The sequence below is a fragment of the Pecten maximus genome, chromosome 3, assembly GCF_902652985.1.
Source record: "Pecten maximus chromosome 3, xPecMax1.1, whole genome shotgun sequence".
Classification (NCBI taxonomy): domain Eukaryota; kingdom Metazoa; phylum Mollusca; class Bivalvia; order Pectinida; family Pectinidae; genus Pecten; species Pecten maximus.
The window spans coordinates 34,358,902-34,375,010 of record NC_047017.1 but is presented as its reverse complement, the minus strand read 5'-3'; the positions used below and the strand labels follow the sequence as shown (position 1 = coordinate 34,375,010).

The window sequence follows — 16,109 nt, the reverse complement described above, 5'->3', positions numbered from 1 at the left end:
AATATATTTGATTTGATTTGGTATACCAAAAAACACCCATAATGGTATATCTAATTTGGTTGATATACTAGAAATACCAATATAATGGTATGTTTAATTTGATTTGGTATACCAGAAATACCTATATTGATATATTTAACTTGATTTTGTATACCAGGAATACCCATAATCGAATATCTTATTTGATATTATACACTAGGAATATTTTACAACAATATCAAGTATCAGTATTTAAGAGTTTTGTATTTATCTATTTTTTTATCTTAAGTCCATATATTACATGAAAAATGTAATTTTGTCGGAACATGAAAATATGAATCAAGTCTAACTATTTGATTTATCTCGCAATAATATACACAAGTGTCATGCGATGAGTTAAAAGTATTGTAATAATGTATTCAATGTCTTCAACGGAGTGAGCTGGAAGCCATTGAGACATCTTATATAGACAAAGCCTGTTGCTCGGTCCTTTTGTTGTGTCAATAGCAGATATTGGAAACGCAAATAAATACCTATAACTAAATAATACAGCTGCTTCGTCATTCTAGAACTCCTCTATGACGTTAGGGACAACATACATCTGTTTCGTCATTCTAGAACTCCTCTATGACGCTAGGGACAACATACAGCTGTTTCGTCATTCTAGAACTCCTCTGTGACGCTAGGGACAACATACAGCTGTTTCGTCATTCTAGAACTCCTGTGTGAAGCTACATGGGGACAGTCATGCAGAAATCTAGAAAGATTGAAGGATGTCGGGAACACTAAAATTAGCCGGAATAAATGCTAAATATAACAGGGGTGGTCGATTAAGCCCATAATCAAGTTTATCGTAACCTGCTTGTCATGTTTGATTCAATCAAAAATTGATAAGATGTCCTTTTGAAATGTTATATTTCTATGTTTGAAAATTAAGAAGGACGAGACAGCTAAATGACACAGTTTAATTAATTTTGCTCTACTGTATCTAACTCTTTATTTGTTTTGAAATATCTGGTGTGGGTTTTGTATGGTCCTTTAGAAAGAACATGAAAAACACGTGCTACATTCATGAGCGTGACATGCAGGGTATTGGTTGTATTGTGATATATACCACAGAGATAAACGACTGTTGTGCATACATTTACATATGTATCTCCATTTAACGAAATGGTTGCTTAACTTTGCAGTGAGTCTTAAAGTTTTGAAAAATATCAATTATCAAAAAAATAAACAATATTTTTGAATTTATTGAATCAACGGGTTAAAGTCATGTAATGCTGTATTGTAACATGTGTTAAGGCACGTTTTGATTTTGCCGACATTCCCTTCCAATCTGTATGATTGCCGTGAGTCTTATATTAAAATACACTAATCTGTATGGTTGCTGAAAGTCGTATATGAAAATCAACTAACTTACCTGGTTGCAGTGAGCCTTATATTAAAAACAACTAACCTACATGGTTGCAGTGAGTCTGATATTAAAATCAGCTAACCTACATGGCTACAGTGAGTCTTATATTAAAATCCATTAACATGTTTGGTTGCAGTGAGTCTGATATTAAATTCCACTAACCTACATGGTTGCAGTGAGTCTTATATTAAAATCAACTAACCTACATGGTTACAGTGAGTCTTATATCAAAATCCACTAACCTGTATGATTGCTTTGAGTCTTATATTAAAATCAACTAACCTGCATGGTTGCTGTGAGTCTCATATGAAAATCAACTAACTTGTATGATTGTTGAAAGTATTATATGAAAATCCATTAACCTGTATGATTGCTGTGTGTCTCGTATGAAAATCCACTAACATGTAAGATTGCTGTGAGTCTTATATTAAAATCCACTAACATGTATGATTGCTGTGAGTCTTATATTAAAATCCACTAACATGTTTGATTGCAATATCATGTAAATGAGAGGGCGGATAACTTACTTGCATAATACACAGGATTATGAACCAATACTCGCTAAAACAATTAATGCCATTAGTTATTTCACAAAAAACAGAAACAGTAAAATCTATCTTGACTGTTTTATCTTAGTCCAGGAATAGGAAACAGCAACTATCTTGACTGTTTTATCTTAGTCCAGGAATAGGAAACAGCAACTATCTTGACTGTTTTATCTTAGTCCAGGAATAGGAAACAGCAACTAGATATCAGTGGGATCAACAAAACAAAATCAATATTGGGACCAGTAAACTATTTCAATTAGTCTAATAAACTTTGTTAGGTATTAAACTGTTATATTAAATTTCTATGAATTATCTGTAAGACTTTCGGAACACAACACATATTTGTATGTTTTGATAAATCTTTCCAAGAAAGAACTCAAATACTGCGAAGTGAGAGATTGTTTCTATGGTAACGTACTATCGTGTTGTATGACAGTATTCCTCTGACTTAATCACATACGATGTACTTGACGTTACTATTTAAAGGCTGGACTTGATCTACTAACGAAGAAGACTAGGATTAGTGAATGTCGTTTAGATCAAAATCTTAGCTTACGAGTTAAAACTGTCAGGTTTACTACGAAAATCAGAAAAAAAATAAACAAGGCGTTATCACGGTACTCTTTGATTAAATCACAACAAAAAACAACATCAACTAAAAATGAAAGAATAGTCTTATATACATAATACTGACGTAGCATCCGGACAAACATCTCACATGTCCATATACATGCAAAACATATCACATCGTCAATACACAAAGAAAATATAAACATCTCAATAAACATGTAAAATATATCACATCGTCAATACACAGAAAATATATCACATCGTCAATACACAGAAAATATATCACATCGTCAATACAAAGAAAATATATCACATCGTCAATACACAGAAAATATATCACATCGTCAATACACAGAAAATATATCACATCGTCAATACACAGAAAATATATCACATCGTCAATACACAGAAAATATATCACATCGTCAATACACATAGAAAATATATCACATCGTCAATACATATAGAAAATATATCACATCGTCAATACACAGAAAATATATCACATCGTCAATACATATAGAAAATATATCACATCTCCAATACATATAGAAAATATATCACATCATCAATACACAGAAAATATATCACATCGTCAATACATATAGAAAATATATCACATCGTCAATACATATAGAAAATATATCACATCGTCAATACACAGAAAATATATCACATCGTCAATACATATAGAAAATATATCACATCGTCAATACATATAGAAAATATATCACATCGTCAATACACAGAAAATATATCACATCCTCAATACATATAGAAAATATATCACATCGTCAATACATATAGAAAATATATCACATCGTCAATACACAGAAAATATATCACATCGTCAATACATATAGAAAATATATCACATCGTCAATACATATAGAAAATATATCACATCGTCAATACACAGAAAATATATCACATCCTCAATACATATAGAAAATATATCACATCGTCAATACACAGAAAATATATCACATCGTCATTACATATAGAAAATATATCACATCGTCAATACATATAGAAAATATATCACATCGTCAATACATATAGAAAACATATCACATCGTCAATACATATAGAAAATATATCACATCGTCATTATACATTTATGTAAATATACTTAATAAGATATACATGTATAATAGATGATATGTCTTATATACTATATGATATCTTCATAGAAAAAATATAAATATCTTTCAAATCTGACAATTAGTTACGAGATTTCATTCATATTCGATATCTTACATACTTTGATAAAATCAGATAAAATTTGAGTACATAACGATGAAATTATACACGGAAAGTTTCAATTTCCCTATTGATTATATTCTCAGTAAAAAAGCGTCCCTATAGTACATACTTCATTATAGTCTTAGTTTTAATTTATCAATACCAGCCCGAGATATCCGAGTCCTGGTGATTAGACCTAACGGAAACATCCTCATCGCGCTCTTTGGGTAGGAGAGTAAACACAACGCAGAAACAATACATGTGTACATAACAATGAATACAAGGAATCTTTGAATATGAGGACCACTTGTGTTTCAATGTATCTTCAAGTCTTAAAGTAATGTTCATGTCATCATTTTGCTCTATAGCATTACTCGACACCCTTATACTAAGATTAATGATTTATTTAGACGAGACACTATTCTCTAAACATTCAGTGTTTTCCAAAAAATATATAAATTAGGATGATCTAGAAATTTAATAGATTTTATGAATCTAAGACTGCTAAAAGATATCCTACTTACCTGCGCGACATGAGGTCAGACATGGTGACCGGAGACATTATAGCGGCCGCCGTATGTATTTTGGTTGATGAGGCTGTTACTCTTTATTTTGATATCTTATCAGTTGCAGACAGGTGTTCTCTCGACTCTAGTTTCGGAAATATGATTATAAAACAATTATAAAACAAAACGTTTTATTTTTATCTCTTGTTTATTTATTTATCTATTTATTCATTTTTAGCTTTAGTTACAATATATATTAATTGATACATAGCGATATTACTAATTATTTAGAATTATTTTCATACGACTGACTGGATTTCAGATCGACAACATTTTGTTTTGAGTTTGGTGAGCAGATCTTCCAGCAGAATACTTGCATCCCCATGGAAGCAAACTGTGCCCCCTCTGTTTGCCAAATGTTTTAAATGTTAGTATAAAGTGTTAACTCCAACACAAAAATCTATACTTATCAAATTAAGTTGTACGAAGAGAGGTAACTCTTGTTTTGATGTTGTAAAAGTTGTTGGGAGAGGTAACTCTTGTTCTGATGTAGTAAAAAGCTGTTGGGAGACAGGTAACTCTTGTTCTGATGTAGAAAAAGCTGTTGGGAGATAGGTAACTCTTGTTCTGATGTAGAAAAAGCTGTTGGGAGACAGGTAACTCTTGTTCTGATGTAGTAAAAAACTGTTGGGAGAGGTAACTCTTGTTCTGATGAAGTAAAAAGCTGTTGGGAGACAGGTAACTCTTGTTTTGATGTTGTAAAAAGCTGTTGGGAGATGTAATTCTTGTTCTGATGTAGTAAAAAAACTGTTGGGAAAGAGGTAACTCTTGTTCTGATGTAGTAAAAGTTGTTGGGAGAGAGGTAACTCTTGTTCTGATGTTGTAAAAAGCTGTTGGGAGATAGGTAACTCTTGTTCTGATGTAGAAAAAGCTGTTGGGAGACAGGTAACTCTTGTTCTGATGTAGTAAAAAACTGTTGGGAGAGGTAACTCTTGTTCTGATGTAGTAAAAAACTGTTGGGAGACAGGTAACTCTTGTTCTGATGTAGTAAAAAACTGTTGGGAGAGGTAACTTTTTTTTGATGTAGTAAAATGTTGTTGGGAGAGGTAACTCTTGTTCTGATGTAGAAAAAGCTGTTGGGAGACAGGGAACTCTGGTTTTGATGTGTTGGGAGAGAGGTAACGCTTGATAAACAAAATAATCCTTACTTGCTGTGAGACGGGAGGTAACTCTTGTCAACTTGACTAACAGAAATAACCCAATTTCCAAGCGTAACTAAACGTGACTTTCTGAATGTTACATAAATTGTATCGGTTTTGTAACGAGACCAGGTGTCAAAATACTAGTAGTCATATTATCAAAATACTAGTAGTCATATTAGTAGTCATATCATCAAAATACTAGTAGTTATATTATAAAAATACTAGTACTTATGTTATCATAATACTAGTAGTCATATGGTGCATTATCAAAATAATCTTGAATATAGAAAGTTGAATACAAACGTTCGTTTGTCCTGTATGGTCTATACTTTCGTTTTGAACATCAAATGGGCAAATCATATCTCTTTATTGTTATTTTTGACCTCTTCACATTAAAAACCCGTCACATTAAAATCCAAGATTTTCAAATAGCATTTTATTGTCTGGATACGCCGGAGACTAATTTCTACAAAATCAGTTTGGAAAAGAGACACGTTTTAGAATATACACATATGCAAAACGTTCTTTTTAAAATTTAATATATGTATAATCATGAAATCGATTAACATTTTTGGTATTTGCATCTCTCCATCTAGATTTTGTCATTTGTTTTTTCCCATTTATATTTTTGATCACTTCCTATGACCACGTTAGGTACCTAGCATCACAGACGAGTCATATAAGGTCGAAATAGCTGTATGTTGTCCCTAACACTACTGACGAGTCACTGAAGGACAAATAGCTGTATGATGTCCCTAACATCACTGACAAGTCCTAGAAGTACGAAAAAGCTGTGTGATGTCCCTAACATCACCGTCCCCGAAAGACGAAACAGCTGTATGGTGCTAATGTATCTAACATATGATTTGTTTTTTTATTAAATATAGTTTTAATATAATGTAATGAGTGTTGAAAGCAACATTTGTTTGGGCCCAGACTTATATAATGGTTGTCCTCATTTTGCTGTCAGACTTGAAAACAAACAAACTAGAGCGCCATTTAATGTGCGTGTGGGTATATTGAACTGTTAATCGAAGATGTTGCAAGAAGATTTGGACACTTGGACACAGGCGTCTATGTATCCGTAAAATGTACGTGTTCTATATACGTGTTCTTGTCTTCTATGTACGTGGTCTATGTACGTGTTTATGTACGTGACCTATGTTTGTGTTCTATGTCTGTGTTCTATGTATGTGGACACCATTGTAGAGAAGACAGAAGATGGATCAGCTTTAGTGTGATTTGGCTGGGCTCGAACCTATCTCCTCCAATATTAAGTCGGTGAAGATGGAGCAGATGAGGATGAGGAGGATGACGCCTGCGCCGCTTTGGTTTTGAACGATTCCCTTCTAATAGGAATTCTGCTGGGGTTCTTTTTGGGTTCTTTCTGAGTTGCTGAATCTGTGGAACATGTAGATACAGTATTACTAGGGGTAATGTTTATCACTGCTCTTTTTTTCTGTTTTTGTTGTATGGGCTTCTTCTAGAAACTTGGCTGCACTTCTTTTAAAGTTCTTTAAAGTTCTCTCTGTACGCTCACGCTGCTGTCTCATAACTACTTTACCTTCGTCTTTTCTAGAAGCTTGGAAATCCCTGAATTCCTGCTGTTCCTTTGGCCCATATTGGAGCGTTTCATGGGGAGGATAGGGGCATTGCAACTGTGCTTTATTGCAGGTCGATAATTAACCTTTTACAATCCTGGCACATGAATGCGAAATTTCAATGTTGCCCCGTCATATGGCGTTCCATGTGACTGTGCTAGGGGTGACTCAACGTTTTCACATACGCCACAGAAGTACCTTTTGACCTGAAAAGACCAATTAAGAACCCAGAGTAATTATAAGTGGTAAATTTTAACAAGACAAAACCATAAACTCTCTATCATTTTATGACCATTGGGGCTTATTATGTCACTTGTATGAGGAAGTCATGATGAACCACCTTAACTTTACATTTTGGGCCTTTCTTTATTCTGTTTAACACATCATTTATTCTTTGTGTTATCAGGTACGGTTCTTGCCAAGGGCAGGTAATTTTTCCCCAGCCCTTTAAATTTGGGATTATATAACCAGACAGCGTCATTTGGCTCATACAGGTGTTTGTGTATCTTTTTACTGTATTCTTTGACCATGTTTGAAGCTGAGAGGTTTAATTTATTTCGTGCCTAATTGTGTATTGTTTCAATCGATTTTGCAAGTGTATAAGCATACTCTGATGCTAATTCTTGTGTTTGATTTACAGGTTTAACACGTACCAGTATGAGATCAACTGGCAAATTGACTTGGCACCCGAAGACCATTTCAAAAGGGAAGAGACCTGTAGATTCATGGATTGCAGATCTATACGCCATCATCAGAGGGTATTTGTGTTCGTCCGAATCCTTTTTATTTTCATCTACAAATGCTGAGAGCATGTTTTTAATTTATACGTTCTATCATTCCATCAGATTGAGGTCTGTATGGTGTAGTTCGTGTTTTCTCGATGCAGAGAATATGGCACATTTATTTGAAACCTTCGCTCTCAAAAGCTGGACCTTGATCAGAATGTAATTCCATAGGAATTCCAAATATGGTGATTGCTCTTTCAGCTAATTTTTGCGCAATTGTACACGCTTTTTGACTCCTCATAGGAATAGCTTCAACCCACTTGGTGAAGTAATCACCTACAACCAAGAGATATGAATTACCCTTTTTACTTATGGGTAATGGTACAAGTACATACACGGCAAATCCTTCAATAGGTGCTCCCACATTATGTTTTTGCAGAGGTGCTTTTGCTTTCTTGTTGGGAGTTGTAAATTTTCTCTCGAAAGTAGCGGGGGCATTACATAAACCAAATGGCATTGTAATGAAAAGTCCTTACCCTGGAATACTGAACTCTGGACGATTTCTATGCTCAGGTTTAACTTTCCTCTACCAGTAGCAACTTTTGAGGTCTAAGGTTGAAAAACCATGTAAAACCACCTAGGGCATCTAGAGTCGCATCTATTCTGGGAAAAGGGTGACTGTCCTTGACAGTAACTTCATTGAGTTTTCTGTAATCAATACAGAAACATATAGTATTGTCTTACTTTTTAACTAAGACAATAGGTGAACTCCAGCTACTTTAAGGTTTTTCTACAACATTTTTCTTGACCATAGACTCTATTTCCTTCTCACCTTGTTCTACATGAGATATAGGTACTCGTCTTGGTGGTTGTTTGATGGGAGGGTGCGTCCCTATGTTGATTTTATGTTCACCCAAATCAGCTAGACCAATGTCATCGGTGAATTGGAAAATGAATCTTGAAATTCATGTAAGAGAGATTCCAATGCTTCCTTCCCATTATGCTTGAGATTGGTGGAAGACTCTTGAAATAAATGGGTAAGGTGTTCAGGTAGTTCAATATCATGAGGGTTATTTTTCCCTACATTGACTTCATTCACACAAGCTGATACTGGGGGTATATCAGTAATTTGGCTTGCCACATCTAGTGTAGCCACAACTGAATTTCTGTATAATTTACAGTTTTCATCTTTCATATTTAGAATCCTCAATGGCACTGTGCCCAAACTAGGGTCTACAACAGCTTTAGCTAACAACACCTGGTGTTTCATATCACCATGCCGGATGTTGGTTCCTCTATTGCCATTTCCTGTCTAAATATGGGATCAGTAATCCAGCAATGAGAAACTCATGTCTCAACTTTTGATCATTTAGATAATTTCTAAACAACGTTTTCCAATAAATGGTTTCCTTTCCCCTGTTGCAGTTATCATGTTTAATGATATTGGTTGTACTGCTATGTTATTAACAGGGTCTAACTTTTTTCATATACTCTTTACATAAAATGGTGACCGAGGCACCAGTATCTACAAACAAAGGTAATCTGAGTGTTCCAGTTCTTTTTTCTTTTTTTTTCAGTTTCAAATATTTTATTCCCTCAGCATTATTAATATATAGTGTTCCAGTTTTAATGGGAACACACAATCCATCTTTATTATTAGTCAAACTGCCTATTGTAATATTATTGGGTCCTACCTGGGATGACACTAACGTCTGACCCTCGAACTCAGCCTTTAAAAGTTTCCCTGACCATTTTGATCAGTGGATTGATTTGTGCTTGAGTACATAGGTACTGGTCGTACGTTATATGATTCTGTGTTACTGAATCATTGGAAAGTTGTCCCCCTTGTCTCTGGTTAGTATATCCATTAGGGCTTGCCGTTTGTGCCGTTTGCCGGTTTTGAGCTTGCCGACGGCACGTACATTCAAGCAAAGCGGCTCAGTTGCAATATGGCCTACATAGACCAAAACATATTAATTTTTTTATTTATTTGATATATTTATATATGAATAAACAAATTTCAAAAGCATTGTAAACATCGAACGCTGCAGAACATACAAATGTATATATGACTAAAGTAGCCTGACTGGATCAAAACAAGTTGAAATTCTTTAATTTCTCACTTAATCTAATCTTTCGGTTGAACACGTCGCCATCTTGTTTGCCGGTGTGCCGGTGCTTTCAAACCGGCAGGAATTTACGCCGATCGGCAAGTGCCGAAATTGCGCGCGCATTTTCGGGACACAATCAAGTAATTTTACCGCCTTCCCGCCTTCCCACCGGCACACCGGCACGTCAGAATCAAGTTCGCCCATAGACTATCTAGGCTGACTAAAAGATTGGTCTCTGATTTTGATTCAGACCACCTTATTGGTTTTGATAATGTGGCCTTTGGGGTTTACCCTGCTATCGATTATCTCCCCTTGATTGATTTTTCTAGTTCCCGGTTTGAGTTTTGTGGGATTGGTTTTGGTTCATTTGTTGACTATTTCCATTCCAGACATTTCTTTGTCTATTTTGACTTTGTTGAGGTCTATCATTGTGACCCAAGGTAGTCATTTATTGTTTAGTAATTCTTTCCAGTGAAAGAATACTTCTAGTTAGTGCACCAACACTTACTTGTTCACCATCAGTTTCAATATACTGTGGTGGAGACTGAGCTTTGAGTTTGGTAAACAGACCTTTGGTTAACATGAACATATTTCCCCCCTTTGCTTATCGGCCAATATATGTGTTTCGAGTCTAACAGCATAGGTTTTTGCTTCATTGATGTTTTAGGTCTAAGTTCCCTTATTCTCAGTCTTATATCAGACTCGGCGATAGAATTAATAAATTGATCTAATGCCAGAATGTTTGTAAGTGAAGAATCAGCAGTAGGGTAAGCTTGTTTAGTCAGTTTGCAGATGGATTGAGCTAATTCTGACAGAGTTTCATCTTTACCTCTTGTTCTGGTGTGGAGTCTTGCCCGAAACATTTCTGAGCGTTCAATAGACCAGAGAATCAAAATCTTGTCTATCAAGAGGACTTAACTCTGTAAGGATAGCCCTAGCATTTCCACCAAGTGAGCCTGCTAGATATAAAGACTTTTCCCTATAATCCCCAATGACTGATATCAGCAATGATCTCAAATTGGGAAAGATATTCTTCAAAATCTTCATTCCCATCATAATTTTGAGGTTTTAGTTTTGCAAAAGATCTGTTTACGTTTCGGTGTTCATGCATGGGTTCATGTCTTTGTATAAGCCTTGATGCCGTGTGGTTTTTATTTCTATTTGAACCATTAACAGGTGATTGGTGGCTCAAATAACTTACCAAAGTAGATCTGTTTGAACATTGATTATCAAGTCTACTACCTATTTGATTTATAGCTCTTGATAGTCCAGTATTATTTATATTTTCAGATGGAGGACTCATATCTGATGTTTGGTTATCTGAGGCTTGGTATCTTTGAGGAGAATCAATTTGATCTATTACACCAAAATTGGGAGAGCAAGACCTTTGTCTATTTTGGATTATAATTTCACCTGAGTCATCCATTATTTGATTAAAAATGACCAAACAATATTTTCAGTGTTTGTTTTTGATATTCTTTTCTTTTCCAACTAGATACAGGAGATACTAATAAATGAAAGTTTATCCTGCCGACGACGCCAATGTTCGCTCCTGTCCAGTATCTTGGAATGATAAGAATTTAACAAACACATTTGAAACAAATTCTGGTACATTTATTAATACTAAATAGATGAATATATGATTACGATACCTATACTGTTTTATATCCAAACAGATCGCTTCTTTTACCAGACGAAAGTGAAATTGTAATTGGGAACAATCACTGTGTTTATGTTTGGAGAACAGCCCGTGTGTATGTGTCATCCGCGTCAACGTCAGATAGAGGTTATGTATATGTTAGGATGAAGAGAGAATTCGGCCGGGAGTGACGAAGTACTTCGAGTTAAGCGAAGTATTCGAGTTTTCCGAGTTCGAGTTAACGAAGTTCATATTAATGTGCCTGGTTTTGGATGTGGAGGAAAGCCGGAGTACCCGGAGAAAACCCACCGGCCTACGGTCAGTACCAGGCAACTGCCCCACGTGGGTTTCGAATTCGCAACCCGGAGGTGAAAGACTAGTGATAAATTGTCGGAACACCTTAACCACTAGTTCACCTCGGCCCCTAAAAGTTGTCTCCATATACTTCAGTAGCTGCTATACAATTACATTTATGTATTCTTAACATCGTTCAATGGACGCACGCTGAATTTCCAATGGATTCCATTTACGGAATTAGTATTGTATATTGTGGCGAGCAATTACTTAGTTTGTGTTCTATTATAACATCAATGACATAACAGTCCGTGTCCTGTAACATTTTGGACACACATTTCGTCGTGGAGAAATTATCATTATCAAAGGCAACATTGCTGAGATTGCTGGTAACATTTCAAATGTCGGAACAAACTGTCTAGTCGTATTGGTCGCTGCGTTGATTATATCTCGACGATTTTTATACCGCCGCGAAGGCGGGGGCGTATATTGGCGTCACCCTGTCCATCCGTCCGTTCGTCCGTTCGTCCGTCAACATTTACATTGTCCGGAGATTTCCCGTCAAAGTTCTGAATTAATTTCAATGAAACTTCATACAAGTGTTCCTTGCAACAAGTTCTGGAGACGAGTCGAATTTCAAGGTCGTGGTTTGTGAATCTAGGTCACTGTTACTATTTTTAGAAATCTTGTATAACTTTCTTTGTTCGGAGGTTTCCCGTCAAAGTACTGAATTGATTTCGATGAAACTGCATACAGTTGTTCCTTGCAAGTTCTGGAGACAAGTCAAATTTCAAGGTCGTGGTTTGCGAATCATTCTTGAAGTTTACTACTTCCCCACACAAAGCCATTTGGATATATCTCGGTAAATAAAGGTAACCACACTGTATCCAACAACAATTGATTTTATTCCATTTCAGCTTGTACAAACAATCATTTCATTGCACATCTGCATGTATACTCTTATACCTGCATGTTATAATCACGTACTAACGTTGCGCCACTAATATTCCTTTTTCACACTCAATTGTGCATGCTTATAGTTGATTCTTTCCTTCAAATAAACTGTGGGTCGATTTTCATGGCGGGCGTATTATGTACCGTTCGCGGTACTCTTGTTCAGAATCCCTGTCGTAACTATCATACCAGTCTGTTATGTTAGTGCCAATCGATGTTTTTTATTCTATGTTATTACCGAAACCACTGTCATTTGTTTCCATGTTACAGGCGCGAGGCTGGAGGGTTATTGATCACCTGTTACAATAATACATATATACATGTATACATATATTTAACGCTCATAGTTTTTCGTTGTAATCAAATATGATAATTTTCAAAACCTTCACGGAAACGTAATTATCATTCTTAAACAGATGAGTGTAAATAGCAGGCTATGTAAATTACGTCATGATGAAGTAGAAACTGAGTATCATTGTTTAATGGAATGTACATTTTATGATCATCCTCGATCTCAAATTTTAACCAACAATTCAATTCAGTTTATTTCCGAATGTAACACATATTATTCACATGATACAATAAACGTACATTACAATTCATTTTAACAAGAAGGCGGAGAACCCAACCGATATAATTATAATTCAAACCATCACACACATGTATATAACACGCTCTCTAAAGCAAACAAAACAACGACACTTGACAAATGTTGGCCTACCCAATTCAGTTATTGAGAAGATATTCTTTTGGACGAAGTATCAATTAGGTATTTACTGTATCTTAAAGTTTTGACATTTTTACCTGCAAATATTTCAATTAACTTTAATACAGATGGGCGCCGATAAAAATACGGCTTGATGTACAAACTTCTCAACTCTGAATAAACTGGACATAATGATAAAAATGGGTTTCATATTCAACTTCTCTTCTATTACATAACACAGCTGTAAACACAGTGGGCTCGGGGAATACCTTGGTATCTACCAGATTCAACACTTAGATCGTGTGCTTGTATCCTAAATTTAGTAAGGATATTTTTAAATTGAACAGTTAAAGACTTCGTGAGATACAACTGTAATTCAAATCGATCTACAATATGCTGATATAAAACACATTAAGAGGAATTTTCGAAATGTTAACCAAATCAAATGATGTGCACAAAATGTTTAATGATATGAACAAAAACCTGTACAGTTTAGATATGTGATGCATTAAATGAACCAGTCAGCATTATCACTGGCTACCCAACTTTTTCTGTTTGGAGAAGAACTGTTTCGTGGGGCATGGATTTTTATCAGGGTCAATTTTTTTCCAAACTCAGCGCAGTGGTAAATAGTTTTTTTCTTCATAGAATGAAAGGTAAACCTTTTTTTTGTCAAAACATTTCTGCAACAATTTTTTTTTTCATATCCGTTATTCAAAGTTTAATAACTCTGATATTTTGTTTCCATTTTGAACCTTTCCATTTTTTTTTTCTAATTTTCAAATGACATTGTGAATATTTCATTCGTTTGGAAAATAAGTGTTCGTTAATATTAGTGATTTCATCATCCGTTGCTATCTATATAAGTTTATCAAATTTGATCATTCATCCTATACAGCAGTCCATCTTTTAATTCATAAGAAGGATACAGATCTAATGTATGTCAAATATCAGCAAAATATCTTGATTGTACACTTAGTAAAGGGAGATAATTAAGTGTTTTTGGTGTGATCAATAAGTAAAATAAAATAAAGCAATATTAGCTGTTGTATATGCAGATTGAAACAAAACAACAATTGAATACATCACAATCACTTTTATTATGCTATTGTAAGAATATATTTCACACAATAGTTTTGAATATATAATTATGTATTAGATATTAAAACAATGATGACCCCAAAGTTAAATGGTCGGTGCCTATAACTCCGGAACGGTTGTTATTCGACTTTACGCGAGCTTCTCATAGCGGCAATGGTATCAGCCGAGGGGCTCCGCAAGAGGTGAAGGTCGTGTGTCCCACAGGCCCTATTGGATGCTGTAAGTTTTGTAGCCATGTCCCCGATTAGAGTTGGATTTCAACTACTCCGATTAATGTTACATATATAAAATACATATGAACCGATAGATTGAAGTCTTCTGAAGAGATCAGTAGTAGGATTATGTAGGTAGGTTGAGATTTTGTACCGAAAAAATAAGTTTGAAAAAAATAGGTCAGAATTTCAATGGCGATGAGATGCTTCCCTTGTCTTATATATAGGTATTTCAGGCTATTTTTTTTTAATATAAGACTATACATGCCCCTACGATTTAGACGACCTAATGCCGTCACATGTATGTGAGAACATTGAGAATGAACTAAATGTGTTTGATGGGTTGCATTCTCTATCTGTTTCTCGGACTGTAAAAACGTACGAAATGGGTGAAATGATGAATACGGATGTTGAGACGGATGAAATGATGAATACAGATGTTGAGACAGATAAAATGATGAATACAGGTGTTGAGACGGATGAAATGATGAATACAGATGTTGAGACGGATGAAATTATGAATACAGATGTTGAGACGGATGAAATGATGAATACAGATGTTGAGACGGATGAAATTATGAATACAGATGTTGAGACGGATGAAATGATGAATACAGATGTTGAGACAGATGAAATGATGAATACAGATGTTGAGACAGATGAAATGATGAATACAGATGTTGAGACAGATGAAATGATGAATACAGATGTTGAGACGGATGAAATGATGAATACAGATGTTGAGACAGATGAAATGATGAATACAGATGTTGAGATGGGTGATTTTTTTGTTGGAGTTACCGCCGTATTACAAGAGAAAACGGATATTGAGACGCCAAGACAGAGGACGGGAAGATGCGGTTTGCGCCGCCAGTATTTGATGGAGATTTAACGGTCCAATAAAGGGCCAAGAGAATGCCCATACCAATAAATTCGAAATATTGCGAAAAGAGAGAGGTGTGTGCACAGGGGCAAGTTACAATACATGAAATGATTAAAAATGTATTTGGGTCAGTTTTGACCTAACATGGTAGCAATAATACACTGTAGATAGGACTAGAGTCCAGCATTTATGCAATGTATGTTCTTGTTAAAATCAGCATATGGAGGACAAAGTAATACAAAATGAACTTCGTCCTCAACTTCATATTTATCACAAACTGTACATATTGTCTGATCCCTGGGAATGTTATTAGAGTCTATTTTTTTATGCAGAATTAACTAAATAATTTTAACAAAAAGAAAAAAAATATGGTTAGTCAAACACGACTGTGACGCATGCGCCAATCGGACAATTGGTAT

At 35.1% G+C, this 16,109-nt stretch overlaps 2 protein-coding genes across 2 annotated transcripts in view; both read left to right on the top strand.

Moving 5' to 3' along the window:
- The window catches only part of LOC117322732, a 29,298-nt gene extending 17,944 nt beyond the window's left edge, over nucleotides 1–11,354 (top strand). The window contains exons 3-4 of the mRNA XM_033877670.1: nucleotides 7,706–7,823; nucleotides 11,192–11,354. Coding sequence (XP_033733561.1) covers nucleotides 7,706–7,823; nucleotides 11,192–11,308 — 235 coding nt within the window. The 3' untranslated portion in view covers nucleotides 11,309–11,354. The remainder of the gene's footprint in view (nucleotides 1–7,705; nucleotides 7,824–11,191) is intronic.
- A 3,742-nt stretch (nucleotides 11,355–15,096) lies between these two features.
- On the top strand, nucleotides 15,097–15,699 carry LOC117322731 (clumping factor B-like). Its single transcript, XM_033877669.1, has one exon. The coding sequence runs from the start codon at nucleotides 15,097–15,099 to the stop codon at nucleotides 15,697–15,699; it is 603 nt and encodes a 200-aa protein (XP_033733560.1).
- The last annotated feature ends 410 nt before the right edge of the window (nucleotides 15,700–16,109 follow it).

What these genes read in the sequence shown, in the direction of transcription:
- LOC117322731 (XM_033877669.1), top strand. Translation starts at nt 15,097, where the DNA reads ATGCCGTCACATGTATGTGAGAACATTGAGAATGAACTAAATGTGTTT.